The 21,663-nt window shown below is 52.5% G+C and overlaps 2 protein-coding genes across 5 annotated transcripts; one reads left to right on the top strand and one right to left on the bottom strand.

Annotated features, from left to right (window-relative positions):
* The first annotated feature begins 1,385 nt into the window (after positions 1-1,385).
* Positions 1,386-12,572, top strand: CUEDC2 (CUE domain containing 2). Of its 4 annotated transcripts, none has more exons than XM_069019512.1 (10): positions 1,386-1,515; positions 2,335-2,447; positions 5,540-5,631; positions 6,462-6,605; positions 6,929-6,990; positions 8,429-8,562; positions 9,401-9,571; positions 9,916-9,977; positions 11,623-11,683; positions 12,059-12,572. In XM_069019512.1, exons 3-10 carry the CDS (start codon positions 5,558-5,560, stop codon positions 12,203-12,205), a joined length of 855 nt encoding a protein of 284 aa, XP_068875613.1. In that variant the 5' UTR covers positions 1,386-1,515; positions 2,335-2,447; positions 5,540-5,557; the 3' UTR covers positions 12,206-12,572. The 4 variants fall into 4 exon arrangements, with proteins under 4 accessions (XP_068875613.1, XP_068875609.1, XP_068875610.1 ...); XM_069019508.1 differs by having other exon boundaries at positions 2,335-2,466; XM_069019509.1 differs by lacking the exon at positions 1,386-1,515 and adding an exon at positions 1,738-1,755 and having other exon boundaries at positions 2,335-2,466.
* A 96-nt stretch (positions 12,573-12,668) lies between these two features.
* FBXL15 (F-box and leucine rich repeat protein 15) lies at positions 12,669-16,502 on the bottom strand. The gene is made up of 4 exons (XM_069019507.1): positions 16,427-16,502; positions 15,439-15,672; positions 14,195-14,697; positions 12,669-13,831 (listed from the first exon to the last, which is right to left on the bottom strand). Exons 2-4 carry the CDS (start codon positions 15,619-15,621, stop codon positions 13,642-13,644), a joined length of 876 nt encoding a protein of 291 aa, XP_068875608.1. The 5' UTR covers positions 15,622-15,672; positions 16,427-16,502; the 3' UTR covers positions 12,669-13,641.
* Positions 16,503-21,663: the final 5,161 nt, after the last annotated feature.

The following is a 21,663-nucleotide window of genomic DNA, read 5'->3' as shown; positions in this document are numbered from 1 at the left end:
CCGCTCTGCTCCTGCTCCGCATCCCGCTCTGCTCCTGCCCCCATCCCGCTCTGCTCCTGCCCCGCTCTGCTCCTGCTCCGCATCCCGCTCTGCTCCTGCCCCGCATCCCGCTCTGCTCCTGCCCCCCAATCCCGCTCTGCTCCTGCTCCGCATCCCGCTCTGCTCCTGCCCCCCAATCCCGCTCTGCTCCTGCTCCGCATCCCGCTCTGCTCCTGCTCCGCATCCCGCTCTGCTCCTGCCCCGCTCTGCTCCTGCCCCCCAATCCCGCTCTGCTCCTGCCCCCCAATCCCGCTCTGCTCCTGCTCCGCATCCCGCTCTGCTCCTGCCCCCATCCCGCTCTGCTCCTGCCCCCCCATCCCGCTCTGCTCCTGCCCCGCTCTGCTCCTGCCCCCATCCCGCTCTGCTCCTGCCCCCCCATCCCGCTCTGCTCCTGCCCCGCATCCCGCTCCGCTCCTGCCCCCCCATCCCGCTCTCCTCCTGCCCCGCATCCCGCTCCGCTCCTGCCCCCCAATCCCGCTCTCCTCCTGCCCCGCATCCCGCTCTACTCCTGCCCCCATCCCGCTCTGCTCCTGCCCCCATCCCGCTCTGCTCCTGCCCCCCCATCCCGCTCTGCTCCTGCCCGCATCCCGCTCTACTCCTGCCCCCATCCCGCTCTGCTCCTGCCCCCCCATCCCGCTCTGCTCCTGCCCGCATCCCGCTCTGCTCCTGCCCCCATCCCGCTCTGCTCCTGCCCGCATCCCGCTCTACTCCTGCCCCCATCCCGCTCTGCTCCTGCCCCCCCATCCCGCTCTGCTCCTGCCCGCATCCCGCTCTACTCCTGCCCCGCATCCCGCTCTACTCCTGCCCGCATCCCGCTCTGCTCCTGCCCCCATCCCGCTCTGCTCCTGCCCCAATCCCCCTCTGCTGCCTTCTCAGGTTGGTGCTCGGTCACATGTTGGACTCGGTGATCTCAGAGGTCTTTTCCAACCTAGTTGATTCTGGGATTCTTGAACGGCCTGAGGCTGCCCTAGACACATAGCAATCCTCCAAATTGGCAGAATGAAGGATTACAGAGCAGCTTGTGGAGCCTGCGTGTAGCGGAGCGGCTCTTTAGCCAGGGGACTGCACGCGGGCGGCCCAAAGAGCAGGGCAGCTTGGCCCAAATACTTGAAAGCGCGCTACTTTCATCAGGGAACGCGTCTCTCGCACTTGGCAGAGAAGAGAGCTCCTGGGAGCCTTTCCTGCGGTGACGCCACCGAGCAGCACCGCGTCCCCCGCCCTCAGAAGACGCTCCAGCCCCGCCCCGCGCCGCGCCGCGCCTGCCCGGGCTGCTGCCCACACGGAAGATGGCGGCGCGGGGAGCGGCAGCGCGCAGCCGCCCTGCCCGCCCTGCCCGCCCTGCCCTGCCCTGCCGCCCTGCCCTGCCGCGCGCGCCTCGGCAGCTGGCGGCGGGCGCGGCCACGTGACGCGTTCAAGCGCGCCGCGCGGGCCCCGCGCGGAGGGAGGACGGCGCGGCGGGGGCGCGCGGGCGATCAGGTGACCGCTAACCCCCCCCCCCCCCGCCGGCGGCGGCGCGCGCCCGTTACCGCCCCGCCCGCGGGGCCGCGGGACACGGGATGGGGGCACGGGATACGGGACAAGGGACGCAGCGCCGGGGAGCCGGGGCGACCCGGGAGCGGGGCTCTCCTCCGGGGTCCGCAGCGCGGGGGGCGGGAGACGGGCCAAGGCGCCGGGCAGGGTAACGCGCGGCGTCTGCGGTGCGGGGATCGACCCACGGTGCGGGCGGCACGGCGGGGGGGGGGGGGGATCCGGCCCGTGCACCGCGTGTTTCGGGCTCTCTGCGGCCTCGCTGTCCAGCCCCGGCGAGGGAAGCCTGGCCCGCCGGTGGCGGGGAGCAGCCCGAGAGCTGTGAAAGCCGCCCCGGGGCTGCCCAGCCGGTGTTGCCGCTCCCCCGTGGAGCTCCGGCCCTGGCGACCTGCACAGCAGGGACACACAGCGCTCGCCCGCCGGTCTCCTTAAAGCCTCGAGAAACAACTTCGGCTTGGCCACGGCGATGGGGCCACCAGTGCTTTTGGAATACGTTGGTGGTGTGCAGGGACCACTGCTGACCTTGCTACATGTACTGTGGATGTTGAAAAACATCACGACATCACAGTGAATTTGAGGGTTGGCAGGTACACTGTTCTCACAACCATGTTATCCTTTCACAAAGTACATTTTATTCCAAAGAATAAGGCTGTACCATCTGCATTAGGGGAAATGGTCACAAGTAACATAAAGCATAAAGACACCAGTATACAGAATGATTCTCTTGTGCTCCTGCTTCAGCTAATGCAGCTTTCCTTTCCCATAAAGGGGCTCCCTCATTCCTTGCTTGGGCCTGGCAGTCATAGGATGGACTGTCGACTCCTCTGCAGGCACTGAAGTGACTTCATAAGCACTGGCCGTGAGCCGAAGACCTCGCACAGGTGACACATCTGCTCTCTGGTAAGGGCCCTGTGTCAGTAGAGTACCCAAGTGCAGCTTTCCACTGTAGATCTAGAGGGGAGGGCAGATCTGGCTACTGGCATTACTATACTATATTCTATTACGGTAATTTACTGGGACTAAGCTACAAACAAGTCTTATTTCAATTTTAGAGCATTAAGCAGTTAATTGTGTTAACACACACAGTGACCTCAGCCTGTTTTCCCATAGCAACCACACTGTGAAAGCCCTTTCAGGGACTTCCTTAGTAAGAAAAACAAAAAATAGAAGCACTGAAATTGTCTGTAAAGTGTCTCTTAGCCTGGAAAGTTTTCTTTTAAGCCACCAAAGTAGTTCAGTGGAGTATAGCCACAGCTCGCTCTCTGCCCTGCAAATATGTCTTTTGAGAAGTTTCCTCTGAGCCTGTATGTCACAGGCTGCACTGAGAGGGCCTTATATCCCAGACAAATGCACTTCCCCAAGCACAGACACACCAAGCAGCATAAGACATACTCATTGCTTTTTCAGAAAAAAATTTCAGAGAGAGCTCAGTGAACCATCCCTGTCCCATTACTCACTCACATAAAAATAATCACTGACACTTGAGCTAAATGAACCTTTAATCAATCCCTCAGCCAGATCAGATTTACCTAAACTTTCTCTAACCTGTTCTGAGAAACATCCAAGGATACAACACCCACCTCCTCCACTTGCAGAAACCTCTAGTCAAATTTATGATCCCATAAAAGTTGATACACATGCAAATGGCAGTTCCTTAGTTCAGAAACATTCTTCTAAATTGCTCAAATCTATCTTGTTAATAAAAATTCCAAGGCTCACAATCATTCCCATTCCATCACATTGACCATTTGAGAATGATTACTGAAGTTGGAGTTGAAAGAGCCTTCCAAAACAATCTAGCTGTATGCAAACAGTTCAGATTCTCGCCCCCCCCCTTTTTTTTTTGAGGAAGAGAGATTCATACCAACTTTTGTTCAATATAGCATAAGTAGCTACTTCATACACGACAAGGACAATGGTACCTTTAGAGGGATATTATTTCTATATTTGTTTTACAAAAAAAGCCAACAAAACCAACAAACTAAATTTGACATTAACGTGTTGGGAAGGAGAATGCAAGGGGATGGAGATTGCTGAGATTGCTGGGTTCTCAACACTGACAGTAAGGTGGGAAACCCTGTTGAGATGCTGGCCAAAGTATCTAATACAGCAAATGAATATTCTTCACATTCACAGTTTGAGAACTGATACCACTTTTCTCTGCCTGAGGTGAGGAAATACATGTGCCATGTGATGTTATGTGGATCAAGTAAGCACTCCTGGTATTTTAAACTAAGCCTGCCTTAATGAGATGACATACAGTGCTCCACTTCTCACTCTTCAATAATAAACCCCAGTGTTCAAAGACCAGGGTTTGTCAGAAAAGTTATGAGGATTTCCAAAAGCTGAAGGTCTCGTGTTCTGACAGTGCAAAACTGTGAGGCTGTAGCTGTGAGCAGAGCAATAGAAGTATCATTTCATCATATGCTTTTAAAAATAAATCCTGTGCAACATGTTACAGAGAACCCACATTGCAACAACAAGAAATGCAGAAAGACTTTCACAGATCTATTTGAACCAGTGACAACTAGTGAAGTGATCTTAAAATCCACGTTGCAATTATGACTGGGAGTTTAGAAGCCAGGTAACACCTTTTCAGGAAAATTGAGCTCTCAGGAAAGTGATTTCTCCTGCCTCTGGGTTGTAGATAATTTTGTGCATTGTAAATCACTCTCATACAAAACTGAGCACATAGCATAAGCTCTTCTAGTGAATCTCCCCTTAACTATTGCAGGTCATCACTAGAAGAAGTGTAGCATTTGAAGGTATAATACATAAAGCGTTTTGATGTCCCAAGTTCTGTAATTCTAAACTTGGCTGTGTTGTGCAGTGGTTTTGTTTATATCCCGCTAGCTGCTCATCTAGGGAAACTAATCTAGGGAAATACCAAACCTTTCTGATTCCCATGGGAAATCAGAATTGTTTGTCAGCAACCTATATGAGTGGTCCATGAGTTCTGTGTCAAACAGGCCTGGTCAGGTCCTAGTGTAGTTGAAATGAGAGAGCTGCGTTGATGGGAGCACGACGACCCTTGGAACCTCTCTGGCCAATGACGATACCAATTTCTCTGAATGCAAGGTTGGTTTCCTTCCTGCGAAGAACTTGGTGCTTATACCGCGAATTTGTCCACCCAGCAGCTCTGTAGAGCCCAAGGGGAAGGAATGGTTAAGAAACAGCTTTTTTTCCACCCCATTCAGTCCAGGCTCAGTACTGATAGCCGAAGCAGGGCTGTGGGTAGCCCCTTTCTGCCACTACTTCTGTAGGAGCTCTGTGATTCTTAGGACTCCCCTGAGTTTTGGGTTATCAAGTGCCCCTTGTTGCAGCTGTATCAACTGTAGAATGGCTCATTTACTGAGCACAACAACGGGCTGCTGTTTGGGCAGGATTCCACTGGCAGCCCATGCCTGACCTGGGGACCTTTGATATTTTGGATGGCAGACTACTTGTCTGTGCCCTGCTTGGTATGTCCCTGTAAAATATGCTCTAGGATCTCCTTTCTTTAGGAGACATTACCCTTCCTCCCACTCATTCCTGAGTCGAGTCCAAGCATCACTGCATATGCTCTTAGCTGGAAGGTCCACCCCTTTCTGCACTGAATGTACAAGCCCACTACCCGTTTCTTCCTCACTGGACAGCACAGTCTGCCAGCTCAGAAGGTGTCCCTGCAGTCCTGCAGCTGGACACATCTGCATTTACAGCTTTGCTTCCGAGAGGGGACATTTTAAATGTACGGTACAGCTACATACTGACAGCATGAACAGAGTCAGGAAGGGCCCAAGGGCTCCCTTTTCCAGTGGATCCTTATACTGCAGCTTTTTATGGATATCTTTGCCCACTGTTACCCGGAGATGACAAGACATTGGAGGAGTTTGTGAATAGTTCTCATGGGAAGAGCACACTTACCTGTACCATACCTGCATTTTGATTTTATTGAAATTACATGGAGTTTTCTTTTTCCTTCTTTTTTTTAAAGAAAAAGGTTTAGAGAGACATGGAGCTTGAAAGAATCATTCAAGACACACTGACACGCTTCATCCAATCCCACGTCCCTGCAGCAGATCTCAGGTATGTTGAGATAGGCAGATCCAGTATCATGGTTCCAGCTTGAACTCTGCATTGTCACTCTGTGCATTATACTAAATTCTGTACTTTGCCTGTACTTTGTGTTGCTCTCCTTTAAGTCAGATCCAGGATACAGGTAATTTGCTCAGGCTCTGATGGGAATGCTGGAAAACTATCGTTTAGCATTGCAATCTAGCAATGTCATTTCTTTGATGACCAAGATGATTAATTTCCTGTCCAGTAATATACATTAGAATATGGGATTTCCTTCATTCCACAGTGCTCCCACGTGGCTTTCTGAGCAGGATAATCTGTCAGGCCTCTCCCCATTTTGAACTCTGTCTGCATGCAGAGATACAGCCACCTTGAGGCTGGAACACAGCAGCTGGTTTTGCAGCTGGTGGCAGCAGTGACACAAGCGTGGAGCAGCAAGCAGAGAACACTGCATCCCATAGAAAGTGTAACTTAACAAAATATGATGACCTCACCTGAAACACCAGTCAATGTAGAACAGCCAAGGTCCTGAGTACTTGGAATATTTTGGTTAGCTCAGCTGAAGCACCCACAGGAGCACAGCCTTTGGAACACACGCTGGGGCTTTCATTCAGTGCTGCCCAGGAAGCAGGACCACATGCACTATTTATCTGTTAATGCTTCCCTCTCAAGCACTGACCACCTGCTACTTGGCCTCACGGGTGGTATCTCCTCATAACATACAGTTCACATAGGTCCTTCTGCTGCTGTATTAGACACAAGGTTAGGCAGAATAGGGATGGAGAGAAAGGAAAAAATGGGCCTGTTCACCCTGCTGCCTGTGTTCTCTTTGTCTCCAGTGGGATGGATGATGTTTTCTTCTCTTACATCACGGGTGTCCTGGAAGAGCTGGGCTCACCAGAGTCCTCTGAAGAGACTTTTGACATGGATACCTTTGTGGAAATGATGGAGGCATATATCCCTGGTTTTGCAGAAATCCACAGGTATGTGATTGTTACTGGTTTATATGTGCATGCCACACTCTGGGGGCCTGGCCCCAAGCCCCTCAGTACTACAAATTCTTTTGTTATACCCAGTTAAAGATGTATTAGTACCAAACCTGAGCCATCATGATAAGTCACTCTTTGCCTGAATGCACAGATGCAAATCCTAATATAGCTTGCAGGTAGGTCCTTGGCCATCTGAAATACCAGTTGATTTTACTGGACTTCCCATCAAGCCTTACCTTTCTGTAATATGGTATCCAAGTAGGATAGGCTAGTGCTTTTATTCCTCAAGCTAATTATACAGCTTCTGTCTCTTGCAGTGGGGATGTTTGTGAAATGATGTTCTCCCTCTCAGAAAGGCTTGGTGAAGCTCGAAACAAAGGTGAGTTACACAAACAATTTCAGCACAAGATCTGTACATGCTTTTAGTCTTAATATTTGGAGTTGAACAATGTCACAGAATAAAATACAAACTTGTTTGCTACAGTTAGTAACTCATAAGGTAGCCTGAACTGATTGACAGGTTTGGGGGTTTTATTTTGAACGTTCAGTCAGGTTTTTCATATCAACAGATGGGAGGTTGGAGTCATGGAATACTGTCCAAGATGTACTGGAGTGAAAAACACTTGATCAATTCTCCAAATATCTCTATTGAGATCAAATCCAGAGTAATAAGAAAGAAATACCCAATTCAGGGCTGCTTGTTGAAATTCTGCCATAGGTTAATTCTGAAAGCGAGGATTTCTGCCTGCCTCTGATAGCCATCTGCCTATGTGGCACTACCACTGGGCAGCCTTGCTCAGGTGCATCATCAAATAGAGTATCCAGCTGACTACAGGTATCACATCTAGACTTTGGGCATCCTCAAAACTCACTTCCTGTTCATCCATGAACCCTGGCACAGATGCAAAATCCGTGATGTGCTCTGACCTGCACTATGCAGGACTACAGAAGACTACACTGTGCCAATGGCCCTTTCTAACCTCAGCATTCACAGACCAGCTGGATTGCTGTATCAATCAACCCCATGGGTACTTTCCACTAAAGAACAGACAGGCTGAAGTGCCTGGATATTAAACCTTCCAGGACATAACCAGTCTGAATTTTGCTGGTCTAGCAACATCACTGCTGTCTTGCCAGAAGGCTGCACAGTGTAGAATAGACAGTCCTGTCTTTTATCTTACCTGCTGCTTTCTTGAACTTGACAAAATCTACTGCTCTGCTCTGCTCCCCTGCATCCTACCCTTTGAGGATCCTGATGTAGCCAGAGTGTGGAAAGAAAGCAGCATCCCAGTCTTAGTACAGAATAAAAGTGGAATGGTTCTTCCTACAATGAGAAAAAGAGCCTGTAAAAAAAGAGATGCATCAGAGTAACCTGATCACAGGATGTGCTGGCTTGCATGCAGCTTGGGGACTACCCTAGTGTATTCCCAAGTTTAAAATCAAAACTACACCTTAGTTCAAAGATAGAGCAAATACCAGGGAATTCTTAGAAATGGAAATATCCACAACCAAAGCACTAGCAGACCAAGGATTGAAAAGTAGAATTGAATTTGCAAGCAGCCCATACCCTGTACAGCCTGGAAATGTAGAAGTCAGGCACTCCAGCATATGCTAACACTGGCTTCCTGCAGATCAGTGGGAGCAGAGCTGCAGCTATCCCTGCTGAGGGCAGGAGAAACAGTAGTGCTTCCACGTCTTGTCACTTAAGGAGAGATTTGCTTTGGCACACAATGCACTAGCAATCTAATGCCAACAGAAAGCACAGAGCTCTAGCCTTAGTGGGACTATTCCTCAGGAGATATCACTGTGTCTTTAAGAAAAACTTGGCCAAAAGGCTGTGGAAAGCAGGAGTGAAGCGCCCTCTGAAGACCTCACCAAGGGCCAGGAGCCTGGAGCTGGAGTCTGCAACGGGGAAAGACTGTGCACTCTAACAGACGGAGCCGGGGCCCAGGTATGAGTACCCCGCAGAGGAGCAGGAGCACTGGGGACAGTCATACAGCACTAGGCTACCAGCACCACCCGAGGGCATTTTCCAGCTCTGGAAGGAACCACAGCATAGGCTGTGACACAGCATCACTTGTGTCCATGATCTTCTCCATCGTAGGGCCTGAGCAAGACTGTCAGAAAATTATGTGCTGACAGACTGTGAGCCAATGCTCTGGCTCATTATTTCCAGTGGCTGGAAAGGGTGAGCCAGAGTAATGGCTGAGAGCCTGTCCCAGTGCCTTCAGAGATCCCACAGCAGCTACAGGTACTGCAGCACCTTCCACATCAACCCCACCTTCCTCCCCCAATGCCCTGCTTGCTGTTTCTGCAGTACTGATCTGTTCCTGCTCTGCAGTACAATCATTCTGTGTCCACAGCCTTCTAGCAAATGCTGCTATGGTGATTCCTCCTGGTGTAGCCTCAGGTCAGTGTTTAGCAGGCCCTTTCCTTTCTAATCAAAGTACATACAGCTTCACAAGGTGGGCAGGAGTCAGGCATTCGAACCACAGGGTCCAGAAAGCTCACTCCTAAGCATGGCCACACAGATGAGTCAGTTCACAGTAGCCCTACTTTAAAGCAAGTTGAAATACAGAGGGAGGAGATTAAAGGACAGTGAGAGGAGTTGGTCTGTCTTTCCAAACACACCTGTTGGCTTCAGGAATCAGATTTAGTAATGCTGGTAAGGAGAGAGAGCTTTCAGCAAAGGGCAAGCTGAATTTCCTGACCTTGAAAAACCAGAGGCCCTTTCAATAGCCCTCTCCTCACTGCATCCCAAACTTACCTCTGTCTCTTGCTCCAACTAGGAAGGTGCTGACTTGAAGGATGGGGTGGAGCTGCTACTGGAGATGTTCCCGGCCTGTACTGTGAGCCAGGCAGAGAAGGCTCTCGCCATGGCCTTGGGGAACTTGGAAGAGGCAGTGCAGTTAATTGTGGAGGAGAAGGTGGAAATTGGCCCAGCAGGTGTGAGTGTGAAGGTACTGTACTCTGACCTGGGTGGCAGTGGGCCAAGGAGCAGGGCAGAGCTGCTCAGGGACACACAGGTCCCACAGCTGTCTGCTACAAGCAGAAATCTTGACTGCAGAAACTTTCTGCACAATAGGCCAGGAGGATCATGCAGATCAACAGCCCCTCTCCCTCCCCTGGCTCTCTTAGTATAAGCTGTGCCCACAACCAAGCCAGGACCCCAGCAGAGCTGTGGCTGGCACCCCCTTTCCCACAGGGGCTGGGGTGCTCCACCAGCAGCTGGGCTCACTGAGCTAGCAGGTAAGCTGTACACTCCTACGTTGTGCTATTCACACACCAGCTTGTCTCCTCCCAGGAACTGGCACGGCCTCGCAGAGCACCCAACCATGAGGAACTAAAACAGGTCATCCTACAGAAGTAAGTACCCAGCAGCAAAGAACCCCTTATTTTGTTCCAAATAAATGAAGAGGTGGCAGTTTGGGAAACAGTGTGGTCTATAAAGACCTAGGGGTGGATATTAGCTGAACATATCTAAGCGCAAATACAATCATCAGCTGGGATAAAGAAAAGAAAAAGCAAAAAATCCAAACAAATACACACAAAAACCCCAACAAACAAACAAGCCACAAAACCTAAACAACAGAACAGGTTTGGTTTCTTTTAAAGCTCTGACACAGAAACACATTACCTGTACCAGCTGGGTCACAGCACTACTACGGCTGCATGCATGGTTTCAGCCTTCTGCAGATAAAGTGTAAGTCACAGTGCTGTTAGCTGAGGTCCTGGTTAAAGGTTCAAGGCACAAACATCACGCTGCAGCTCAGGTAAAAAACACAAGGTGACATGTAGTAACTCATTCATACCTCCATTCTTGGACAGTCCAAATAAGGTTAAGGATACCTTCAAGAGAGCCTGTACAACAGCACTGAGAAGATTAAATCTCAATTGCTGAAGGTGTGAATTCAAAGCATTTAAAGAAACCTCTCTGAATTCCTCCTGTGGACTTCTTGGGAATCAAAGTAGTTTTAGATTAGTTTACCTATATTCATTTCTAAAAGCATTTAATTCTCAGTGGGAGAACCCACACTGTGGTTTCATCGATCTGCTTTAAGATCTCAGCTTTCATGAGTATCCTCATGCAGGCATACAGCTTCCACACATCTATCCAGACACATCTTTTCCACTTTACATTCTCCCCAGGGACAGGATAAACAGTCAATGGGCTAGGAAAGGTAAAGCAAGGCAGAACAGCATCCAGGCAGAAATATTAATCCTTGTCCTTGCCCATCTCCTATGCAGGCTCATTTCAGAGTGACAGGCAAGGGAACAAAAAAGCACCAGCTGATTGTTACGTTTCTGAGAACTTCACTTTAATGACGTTTTGGCAACATCCTGTACTTTAAACATCACTCAAGCACAGGTACAGAAAGCAGATCGCCATAGCTGAAGATACACAAGAGCAACTATACTAACTACTGAGGGAGAAGTCATGGTCAGCTGTGCTAAATCAGCACCAAACTCTCAGAGTAGCAACTCAGCAGTACAGCAAGCAAATGCTTGGACCCTGATGTTTCAGTTACATAGGAAATGAGGTGATGCTTTTATCAAGTTGCTTCCAGCACAGAACTGTGTCACAGTCAAATAGTAGGAGGAATGTGAAAGGAACACCATCATTCAGGGCAAAAGCAGACAGATTGGTCCTGTAATCTCACCTATGTCTCATCTGGCTGCCATCACTTGGACTGAGAAGGAGCAAAGCAGAGCACACCAGACCTCAGTACCCCTCTCAGTTCTGCAGTGGCTATCAGCATTCTCAACCACCTGAGTTTTCAATACCCTTCACATACAGCTAAGGATGCTACTCCAGGAGAAACCTGCTAGATTCTGACGAGAAGGATGACTTCTTACACATTTCATCCAGAGGGGAACATCAAGTTCTCCTAGCTGCAATCTAGGCACATAGGACACACTGCACAGCCAGCCTGGGGAGTAGGGACATAGGCTGTGAGTAGCCCCAGGCAATGTATGTTACAGTGCCCACTAAGTGCTGCTTGTGTTTCAGGTACATGATGGTGGATAGTGCAGACGATCAGAAAACGCATCGGCCAGCTCCACCCAAAGAGGTAAGCAGAGCAGTCACAGCTCACCAGCAGTTTGAATGTCTATACAAGGTTTAAAAAAAAACAGGCTGCAAGTCCAAAAAAATAACAGAACAGGCCACAGGCAGGTCTGTTCATAGAACCTGTCAGTCAAAGAAGGAAGATTAGCTCAGCTAAGGTGCTGCAGGGACTATTAGTTCTTACCTTTTCTGACTACCATGGCTCTTGCTCCCTCCCATTAGACAGCATCCTTCCCAGTTTTGGCCAAGATTCCCAAGACAAGACAATGGTAAAGCAGCCTACCCACCCACCTCCCATAGAGCAGCTCTGCTTTTGCTTGCCCCCTCCTTTTCTCGAGCAGTGTGTCTGTCCATCCACTTGGTGCTAATATCTTTCCAGGCTCCCAAGAAGTTGATCCGCTATATTGATAACCAGGTGGTGAGTACAAAAGGAGAGAGGTACAAAGACATCAAGAAGCCTGAGAGCGAGGAGATGAAGAGAACCTACATCAGTCTAAAACCAGCCAGGAAGTACAAGTTCCACTGACAGCCAGGTCCTTCTGCTCTTCAGCTTTCCACCTCACTGCCAGGCATGGCAGGATGGATATGTGGTGCTAGGAATGAGGCGACTCCACCTGCCACTAACTTGAACCAACCTGGAAGCCAAGACACTGCTTTCAGCTCCCTCAACTAACCTGGCTGAGGGGATTTCTCTCCTTGTGTAGCTATCCCTCTGCCCCCAGGGGCACACCGCAGTGGCTCTCCAGGGCCTGGGCATACTCTGCTATTCCTTGCATGGGACATTTTTAGATCTGAGATGTGGCATGTGCTTTTGCAGCAACCTTTTTAACAAGTCTTTGTGCACTGTTGCTTTGAGTGGCAGTATTAATAAAGATGATGTGAGTTGGTGTGTAGTTCAGCCAGAGCATGCACATGCTTTACAGACACTGCCTGCAGTCCTTCCTAGGGCCAAAGACAGGAACAGGGTCATCCTCTCTTCCTCTAATTACTCTCTTCATCACATTCTCAAGATGCAGCTGCTGTTTGATTAACTGCCTAGCGGATAAAAGGGCTTAGGCTCAACTCCAGAACCAGGCTCTCCCTGCCAACACAATCTGCAGCTCTCCCCATAAACTCCAGCTGACAGCAGAGTCAGTGCTCCTTCCATTTCTCACCGCTGTTGAGAGTCAAAGCTCCAGCCAAGCAACAGGGAGCAAAATACAGTAGCAGGCCTGGGCACTACTAAAATGTTCAGTCAGATGCTGGAAGAGACAAATGACAATGACCAACTGCTTTCAGTGACAGGACAGTTAGGTTTGGCATTTTTCTGTCAGTCTAACTGCCATTAGGAGCATGTTCCCCATAAAAACAACTCCCACCTTGCCCCAGCCTAAACCAGCACCCTAGGCCTGGGCAGACACACTGCCTGCACTGGGGCCATTCTAGTCCTTTGATGCCAGGCTGGCCAGTGGCTGTGGGCTGGAGCTAGGCTCACTGCCCTCCTCCCAGAGCCCAGAGGGGCCTGCCCTCTCCCAAGAGGAGGGCTGGTAGCTATTCTTTCTGCTGGCCTGGTTTGTTCCACAGCTCTGCTGGCATGCCCTGCACACCCACCCTAGGGGACAGTCCCCATCAAACACTCCCCTGCTTTCTGGACAGCTGCCGCTTAAAGATTTTAAATACAACAAATAATAAATCCTATCTATTAGTTGGCCTGACCAAGGCCTGTTCAGCACCATGGTGTTCCTGCAAATCACTCGCTCTTTCCACGCCACTGCAGAGGGAGTTACTTTCCCCAGAGGCACCAATGAAGTCCACTTACAAACACTCAGTGGCTGCTAAACAGCCCCAGAGGAAAGAGTGAGCCCCAGGCCAGCCTCACCAATGGGACTGACCTCTCCCTCTGCACGTCTCAACAGCAGCCAGTTCCGGCATCCTTCTGGGATCCCAGCATTGTCAGTCCCCCCCTCCCCAGCAGCAGCAGTTCTAGATCTGAAGGTTGATGAAAGGGGCGAAGCCAACCACGTCCTGCAGCAGAACAAGAGCCCTCTGCAGCGGAGGCTCCACATCCAGCTCCACCCCACGGCTTCGGAGGATGCTCAAGCTGGACTCAGCCACGTTGTGGCAATGCTTGACCTTCAGCGAGCGCAGCTTGGGACAGTACTCAGCCAGGACCCTGCCAAGAAAGAGAGCACGTACAAGTTGCAAGTCAGGACTTCTAAGTGCACCACTCACACTCTTCTCTACTCACAGCAGCCCAGTGCTCGTGACTGTGCCACACACGCACCATTCTTTGGGAGCAGCACCATGGTGGTAAGAGATAAAGTTAAGGGACATGGTTGGATCCCAGACCTACCCTCCATGATATGCTGGGAAATTTGCTGTCAGTAGCATACAGTGCCTCTCCTGAAGGGCCTGCTAGAGGCTTCTGTCCCAGACTAAGCTCTCACTGCTTTTAGCATGAAGAAATCTGACTTTCCTCTCTGGTTCTCTTCCTCCCCCCACCCCAGATACCTGCCATCCCCACATTGCTCAGTACCTGATGGAGTCATTCTTGACTCGCAGACACCCTGTGAGGTCCAAGTGCTCCAGCTCTGGGCAGCACTTGGCAGTCTCCTCGACTGCCACGTCACCCACGTTGGCATTGACAGCCAGTGACAGAGACTTGAGCCTGCTGCACTTCTGCACCAGGTAGCAGATGGCCTCGTCCTTCAGCTGGCGACAGGCCGTCAGGTCCACAGCCTCCAGCGCCTTGCAGTGGTCAGCCAGGCTGCGCAGGGACAGGCTGTCCACCCACTCACAGTGAGCCAGGGAGAGCTGGCGCAGGTTGGGGCAGCTCAGTGAGATGGCCACCAGCGCATGGCGGGTGAGCTGGGCGCAGCCCTTCAGCTGGATCCGGTGCAGGTGGTGGTTCTGCCCGATGACTGGGAGCAGCTCCTGGTCTGTCAGCCAGTCGGAGCAGTTCTGGAGTGCCAGCTGCTGCAGAACTTCGTTGTCCTTCAACAGGTTAACAAAAGCAGCTCGAGGGATGGCAGGTCCAATCTGCGTGGGGAACCAGGGAAGAATGAGACATCCCCCCAGGGTTTCAGATAAGCCTGATCCTTACCAAATACTCTCTTCCCTTCTCTCTTCTGCTGTGACAGTAGTGACCAAAGCCATACCCTGTTCTCATCCCAGGGCAAACCCTACCATCAGACTGCTTACTTCATGCCAAGGCTACTGCCACAAGATGAGATAGATCATACTCTGGTTTCTCCATCCCAGATCATCACTTCTGCATTTATATACCCATGATGAGCTCCACACCTCTGCTCTCCAAAAATCTCTTTGCTAGACCACTCTGTGTTCTCAGGACAGCAGCTACTCTAGTCTTTCCCAGTCCCAGGCAGTGGCTCCCAGGAATAGCACAAACTTTCCCTGAAGACCAAGCACAGCTATCTCCCATCAGACCCAACCTACTGCACAACCTTCGAGAAGGACGTGGCACTCCAAAACTTCTGTTTCTCCCAGCCAGTGCCCCATAATAGCCTGGGTGGAGTTTCCAGGCTTACTCCTCCTAGGGCCTCTTACTCAAGACACTGGCATTGCTGGGCCCTGAATCACTGCCTCTCCTCCCTGAGCCCATCTGTCCAGTTTGACACCTGAGCCATTAGCCCAAGCTCCTGAGCAGAAACTACCCTCCTTGCCAAGGGTTTCTTCTCTCCACATAGACAGATGCTCCCCTGTTAGTTCCAGAGCAGTAGGACATCTGTTGCCTCCCCCAGCCTCAGAGTCATCCAATACCTGGCTTGAGTCAAAGCAGCGCATGTTGGCCAGGTACAGCTGGATGAGAGACTGGAATGACTTGCTGACCCTCTGCAGGCTCAGGAGCTGCTGCAGTGGCAGATGACAGAGGATATGAGGAACCAAGATGTCTTCCCAGGGCAGGTCCAGGAGGCATCCCCTGGTCGGGGTCACACTCATCATCAGACACCAGAGAGCCAGGCTAGATCAGCTCACACCTACTGCCGGGTGCCTCTAGGAGGAACAGCCAGAAAGAAAGACTCAGCGACGTTTCCCACAATCAGCCCACAGGGAACAGCCCCTTGGCTAGCCATCAGCAGGGCACGTGCCTGCCCCCTGCATCACCACATCCCCAGCTTGGGACGTTCATTGCTCAGGCATCCGAGTCTACCTGCCCGCAGTGCCCTCCAGGAGAGCTTGGGTGGGGCTTTCCATCAGCTGCTGAAGGAAGCCTTGTCCCTCAGCGAAGCAGCAAGAAGCTGCTGCAGCGTTACCACACGAGTCGCACCGTAGCTGTGCCCAGCTTCCATGTCTGAGCATAGCTCTACCTGTCGGCCAGTCCCCGCATCCAGTGCCGGGCCACTCGGGCACCCTGCAAGGGGGAGAGACCAGGCGCTCGCTCCTTCCCGCGGGGAGAAACAAGGCTCCGGGCTCCCCCCAGGGAGTCTCCCTCCGAGGAGCGGACGCTCAGCATCTCTGCGGAGACGAGGTCTCGGGCCGCGAAGGGAAGGAGCAGAGGCGTTCCGGCAGCCCAGAGACCCCCGAGCTGCGGCTGGAGGCTGCGGTTAGACTCGGCCCCAGCAGAGTCCGCAGCTGGGGGGCGGCCTCACTCGAGGCCATTCCTGTCCCGCCGCCCCAACGGGTCCCGCTCGGCCCCAGAGCCGCCCCGGGGCTGCCCCGCCGGGACCAGGACACCGCCCCGCTGCCCGCCGCAGCGCCCCATGGCGAGGCGGCAGCCTTGCCCTGCCTTGCCCCGGCCCCCCGGTACCTGCGGCCCCGCCGGGGCTGCCCCAGCCGCTCCATCCCGCGCCGCACCCGCCCCGGACACCGGCAGCCGCCCGTGACGTCACGGCGCCGGGCGGAAGTGCGCGCGCCCCGCCACCCCGCCTTCGGCCCCGCCCCTGGCCGCGCCCCGGCGGCGGCGGGCGCTCCCGGGACCGGCCCGGACACACCGGGAGGCACCAGCCCGTGGTGGGGAGCGCCGGGCGGGACAGCGGCACGCGGTGGTCACAAGTCCCTCTGGTGTCACAGCGACTCCTGCAGGTTGCTCCCAGCGGCACGGTGCGGCGCGCACACCGGCCTTGGTGCCCCAGCTCACCGGGCGCACCCGCTCCCCCGTGCACAGCGCCTGTCCCAGTTCCTCAGTTATCCCAGATCCCCAGTGCACACCAGATCCCCATGGACCCAGTTTCCCGGCGCACACCGGTGGCTGCAGGCCGGCAGCTACCCCGGTTCCCCAGCGCACACCGCCTGTCCCAGTTCCTCAGTGATCCCGTTTCCCCAGCGCACACGAGATCCCAGCGCACACCAGCTGCTCCAGTTCCCCACGGCCCCAGTTCCCCGGCGCACACTGGTTGCTCAGCCCCGCAGCTACCTAGGGTCCCCAGCGCACACCGGCTGCCGCCGTTCCCCACGGCCCCGGTTCCCCGGCGCACACCGGCTGCCCCCGTTCCCCACGGCCCCGGTTCCCCGGCGCACACCGGCTGCCCCCGTTCCCCACGGCCCCGGTTCCCCGGCGCACACCGGCTGCCCCCGTTCCCCGGTCCCAGTGCACGCCCCTGCCCGGCGGGCGGCCGCGCATGCGCAGCGCGGCGCCGCTGTCCGTTCAGCACCACGCGGAGCCGGGACCCGCTGCTGCCGGTGAGCGACGGCCCCGCCAGACCCCCCCCGAGCCACCTGCCCGGCTCCGCGGCTCTCCCAGCGGGCTGTGCCGCCCTTTCCCAGATCCCCGGGAAAGGCCAGTCCCTGGGGCTCACAGTTCTCACAGCACCCCCGACCGGCAGCCACTGGGCCCCGCTCCTCCGCCGGTACCGGGCTGTCCCCGCCCCGGGGATGCCCGCGGCCCGCCGCTCCCAGCCCGCATCCTCCCACGCTGCCAACAGGCTCCTCGCGCTCCGATCCCCTGCCGGTGCCCCACCTGCCTCCGCAGCCCCGGGGACAGGGCGGGGTCCTTGCCCGCAGCCCCCGCGGAGAAGCGGCCCGGGCTCCTGCCCGCGCAGTTGCCATAACGACCCCGTAGAAACGGACGCTGCTCCTTCCTCCTCCCTGTCGGTTTGCGGGGCGAGCACAGGCGGGCACCCGGTCCGCGTTGGTGCGGCACTCGTACACCACACCTCCGAGCCGGCACTGGACGTTTCACCCCATCTCTGTCTCGGGTCTGAGACCTGCTGACTTGTGCAGCATCAAGCTGCTGATTACTGCGGGCATAGGAACTATTAAAAAAATCCACCTGGCAAAAGAGCAGGGCCCACAGACAGTGAATAAATCCCAAATTCCTGGTCCCAAGTTTCCTGGAAAGCAATGACCCATCACCCACTCTGCTCATTTCCTCAAAAGGTGGAAGCTGGTTTGCAGAAAGGTCTTCTTTCCCCAGTGCCTGTCCTCTGGGGGAAGCTACCCACCCTGCCTGCCCCTGGACATGTAACACCTGCTCCTTGAAGATCCCAGTGGCTCCCTGAGTTAGCACAGTGCACTTCTTATTTAGAGAAGGACGAGTGATGCAGGGTTTTAAATTTTGTATTGGAGTTAAGAATGCCCCTGGCCATGTTCTAGGACAGCCCTTTCTTTCCCTATGGTGGGGGCACTTTGTTTTTGACTTCCTGCTGTGAAATAGAAATGTGCAACCTGGCAGAGTCCCTTAATATATAGAATCACTGGACCTGTGGTCAGGAGTGGTGGAAGCTGAACGTGAGGCTGGTTAGGGCCACTAAGGTTTATAAGTGCCCCAAGGGCCTGATAGCTGTTGGCCTGTGAGGGGCTTGGCTGGTTGGCTGGCTACAGCTGTTGAGATGCATGTGCTAGGTACTAGGAATTATGAATACTTTTCAGCTGTGAAATGTTCATATTGTTCTCTTTTTTATCCACAGGTTGTTTGCAGATGCAGGAAAACCTCAGAGACTGTTACTGTATTGTAGAGGTGTGTGCTGAGACACAGCTTTACACCATCAGGATGTTCAGTGAACCCAGCAACTTAGGTCTACACCAATGGTAAGGATCCCAAACCAGTACTGGTTTTGTGCTCATGTCTATCAAGTTTTCCTAGTGCACAGCAGTTGTGATATGGCTGTACAGCACTGCAGTACAGGGCTTGGGGGTGTTATCCACTGCAGGTTTGCAGTGAAGGGACAGCTCAAAGCAGACAAGCTTGAGGAACCAGAGCTTTGTTCTGCTTTGCTCAGTCAAGATTTGGAGCAAGCTTCTGCCTTTCTGGCGGCATATGTTCTGTCAAAGGTGGGTCTGCATTTTTCTTGAGAGGTGTCTGTAAGTCTCCTTTTTAAGCTTCAGTTGGATGGCCATTTTTAGTTGATCCATAATACCTCAAACTGGTCTGCCAAAACAGCTTTCTGAGTTGGACCTGGTGAATGCTGGGCTGTGACACCTGCAGTTCTTGCAGGACAGCTGAGGAAGTGTATTTATTGCACAGGAATCTTCAACACGCAAGGGATGCTGTTCAGTTCCCTGGCACTCCTGTTATCCCAGTGGCCACTGATGTCCTGTGGGGGAAAGGAGGGCTACTGCGTCAGGCCTTGAGCTGATCCACAGTAATGAGAGACTGAGCTGAGCCCCAGGGGGAGGAAGCAGATTAGCTCACAACTGTTGCTGCTGTAGCTTTCTTGTATATTCCTTGGAAACATATGGTGCTGGCAGCTCACAGAGCCAGGGCATGGCACATCTTCACCCTCATGAACATCCCCTGAAGTGAACGGAGACTTCAGCCAGCTCCACTGCAGTGAGGCAGTGCTGATGCACAGCTATACTTCTGAAGAGTCTAGAGAAGCAGTTTGGTCATCACCTCATCCTTTTGGAAGTGGAGATGAGATTTAGGAAACTGGGACCTGAAGGAGGGGGAGTCTTATGGTTGGAAGAGCTGACCTCAAGTCAGGAACCCAAGTTTTTGTTCCCAGAGATGCTCCTGATTTCCCAGCTATAATGGGCAAGTCTTCCCTACTTATGCCTTTTGACTTTTCCCTTGCATTGAAAATGCAGTTATTTCCATGTCAGAGGTGTATTCAGAGGTTGTCTGGGTTTCCACAAGCCTGCTGGGGTTTCCAGAAGCTGGTGCTGTTCAAGGGTACAACTTATTTTTAGGAGATCAGTATGATCACCTCATATGATGGCTTGGCACCTTGCTGGCTAAACACCTTTAGCCTTGCAAAGACTTTGGGGCCATTTTCTTTACAGTTTTCTACTAGTCTCAAGCGGGACAAGAAACTTGTCAAGATCTTGTCAAGAACACCAGTAGCTCTGCAGTATTCACTCCTCTAAGATGTGAGAGCTAGGTGAATGCAGTACCACAGAAGTTCAGTAAAGCCTCTCAACACCGTTTTTTCTTGGACTTTCACCAGGTTCTTTCAAAGGATCTGGCTCCATCTTTTCTCTGGCTGCAGGATAAGTCTGACAGCCTCCATCACTCTCAGGGTTGGAGGGGACCACAGCTGGACTTCTTGGTTGCATGGGAGAAGGTATTGAGCTCATAGGGTAAGCTCTGCTGTCAGTCAGTGCTGAGACTGCACAGTGTCACCAGAAGCCATTTTTAAGCTGGTGAAACAAGAACACATGGTGACTTCTGTTCAACTCTTCCCTGTAAATGCCACCTTCCTACTTCTTATTGAGAAAAGACTTTGACTATACAGTCAGGGCTAAAAAAAAAGGAAATAAATAGAAGTAAAGCAAGACCAAGTTCTGCAAGTCAAGGTTGAAAGAGGATTATGAGAAGCTCCCAACTAAACGGAAATACAGGGCTGTTCTGCAGCATCCCACTCATGAATCCCCTGCATTCAAGCTTTCAGTCTGTCCTTTGCATTTATCTCCATAGATTTCCATGACAGCCATTTTGCTCAGCTTTCTGGATATACTTGTAATTACTCCTCTATATGTGACCTTCAAGGCCTTTTACACAATCCTGTATGTGACTGTGTTCTTCTTGTGCTGGGTCAGACTGTGTGCCTGGGGCTTACTGTCTCTTTTCTGCATAAAATACTCTGTATTCATTGCTCTCACTTCCCTTTACACCCTTTCACCTTTCCCCAAGTGAATCTTGAGGCTGAAGGTATGAGGAAGGGATCACATCTTAGTGCTGCATAGATTAGCTGGAGAGCAGTCTAAAGATCTGTGCTTGTAGCACAAGCATGTCCTGGGAGGCTACACCAGAGAATGGCTGATTTGGGTTGTTTCAGACTAAATTTGGCTCTTTGGTGCAGTGACTCACCATGGTGAGGTAGGTCTGGTGAATGACCTGCTGGCACCCAGGAAGCTCTGTCTTCACTGGAGAGCCCACTCTGCCACTCATAAATTCCTTTCTTTCCTTCAAGATCATCTTTCCTTGAGCATCTTTTTACCAAGAGATACTCCCACACAATTGTTCCCCTAACTGCTGTGTAGGGAGATTATTTATGGCTCAAGCTGTGCTGAGGCCCCACCTCCCACATCCCCAGGACAGGTTTTATCATGCTGTCATTTCTGCCTTCATCTTGACAGAGCAATGCTGGTGCAGGAGGAAGCTCGCTCCCTGTGCGGGTGCTGCCTGGCGCTGGGACAGAGTCTGAGGGGATTTCTGTAATAGCAGGTGTGCCTGGGGCATTGCAGAAATATTTTGTTACAGCTCATTCTGAGGCCCAGCATGCAGCTTTCACTATCACCTCTCTACAACTCCACTCTTCCAAGCCCCTGTCCCTCCTGCAAGAGGGAGCAGCACAAGCTGGAGCTGGGATGCTGAGTAGGGCACTGGCAGATGGGCAGGCAGCAGCTATCCCTCATGTAAACTGTAGTTTGCACAGCCTCTTCTCTCTGGTAAGACATTTTACAGTCTGTATCCTCTTCTAGAATGCATTTCACCCTGAAAAATCCTGCCATGGTCCCACATGAATGCCCCATGCAGGGGAGCTGCAAGAGGCACAGGACAGTACAGGTTTGCCCTCCCCTGTGCCAGGTTTGGGTGGAAGAGGCTTCAGGAAGGATCTCCAGCACTGTCTTTTTGCCCTGACTAAGCTGCAAAACAGCATTTGT

The sequence above is a fragment of the Aphelocoma coerulescens genome, chromosome 6 (assembly GCF_041296385.1).
Source record: "Aphelocoma coerulescens isolate FSJ_1873_10779 chromosome 6, UR_Acoe_1.0, whole genome shotgun sequence".
NCBI classification, from domain to species: domain Eukaryota; kingdom Metazoa; phylum Chordata; class Aves; order Passeriformes; family Corvidae; genus Aphelocoma; species Aphelocoma coerulescens.
Note: the sequence above shows the minus strand (reverse complement) of the source record. Positions and strands in the feature narration are given on the sequence as shown.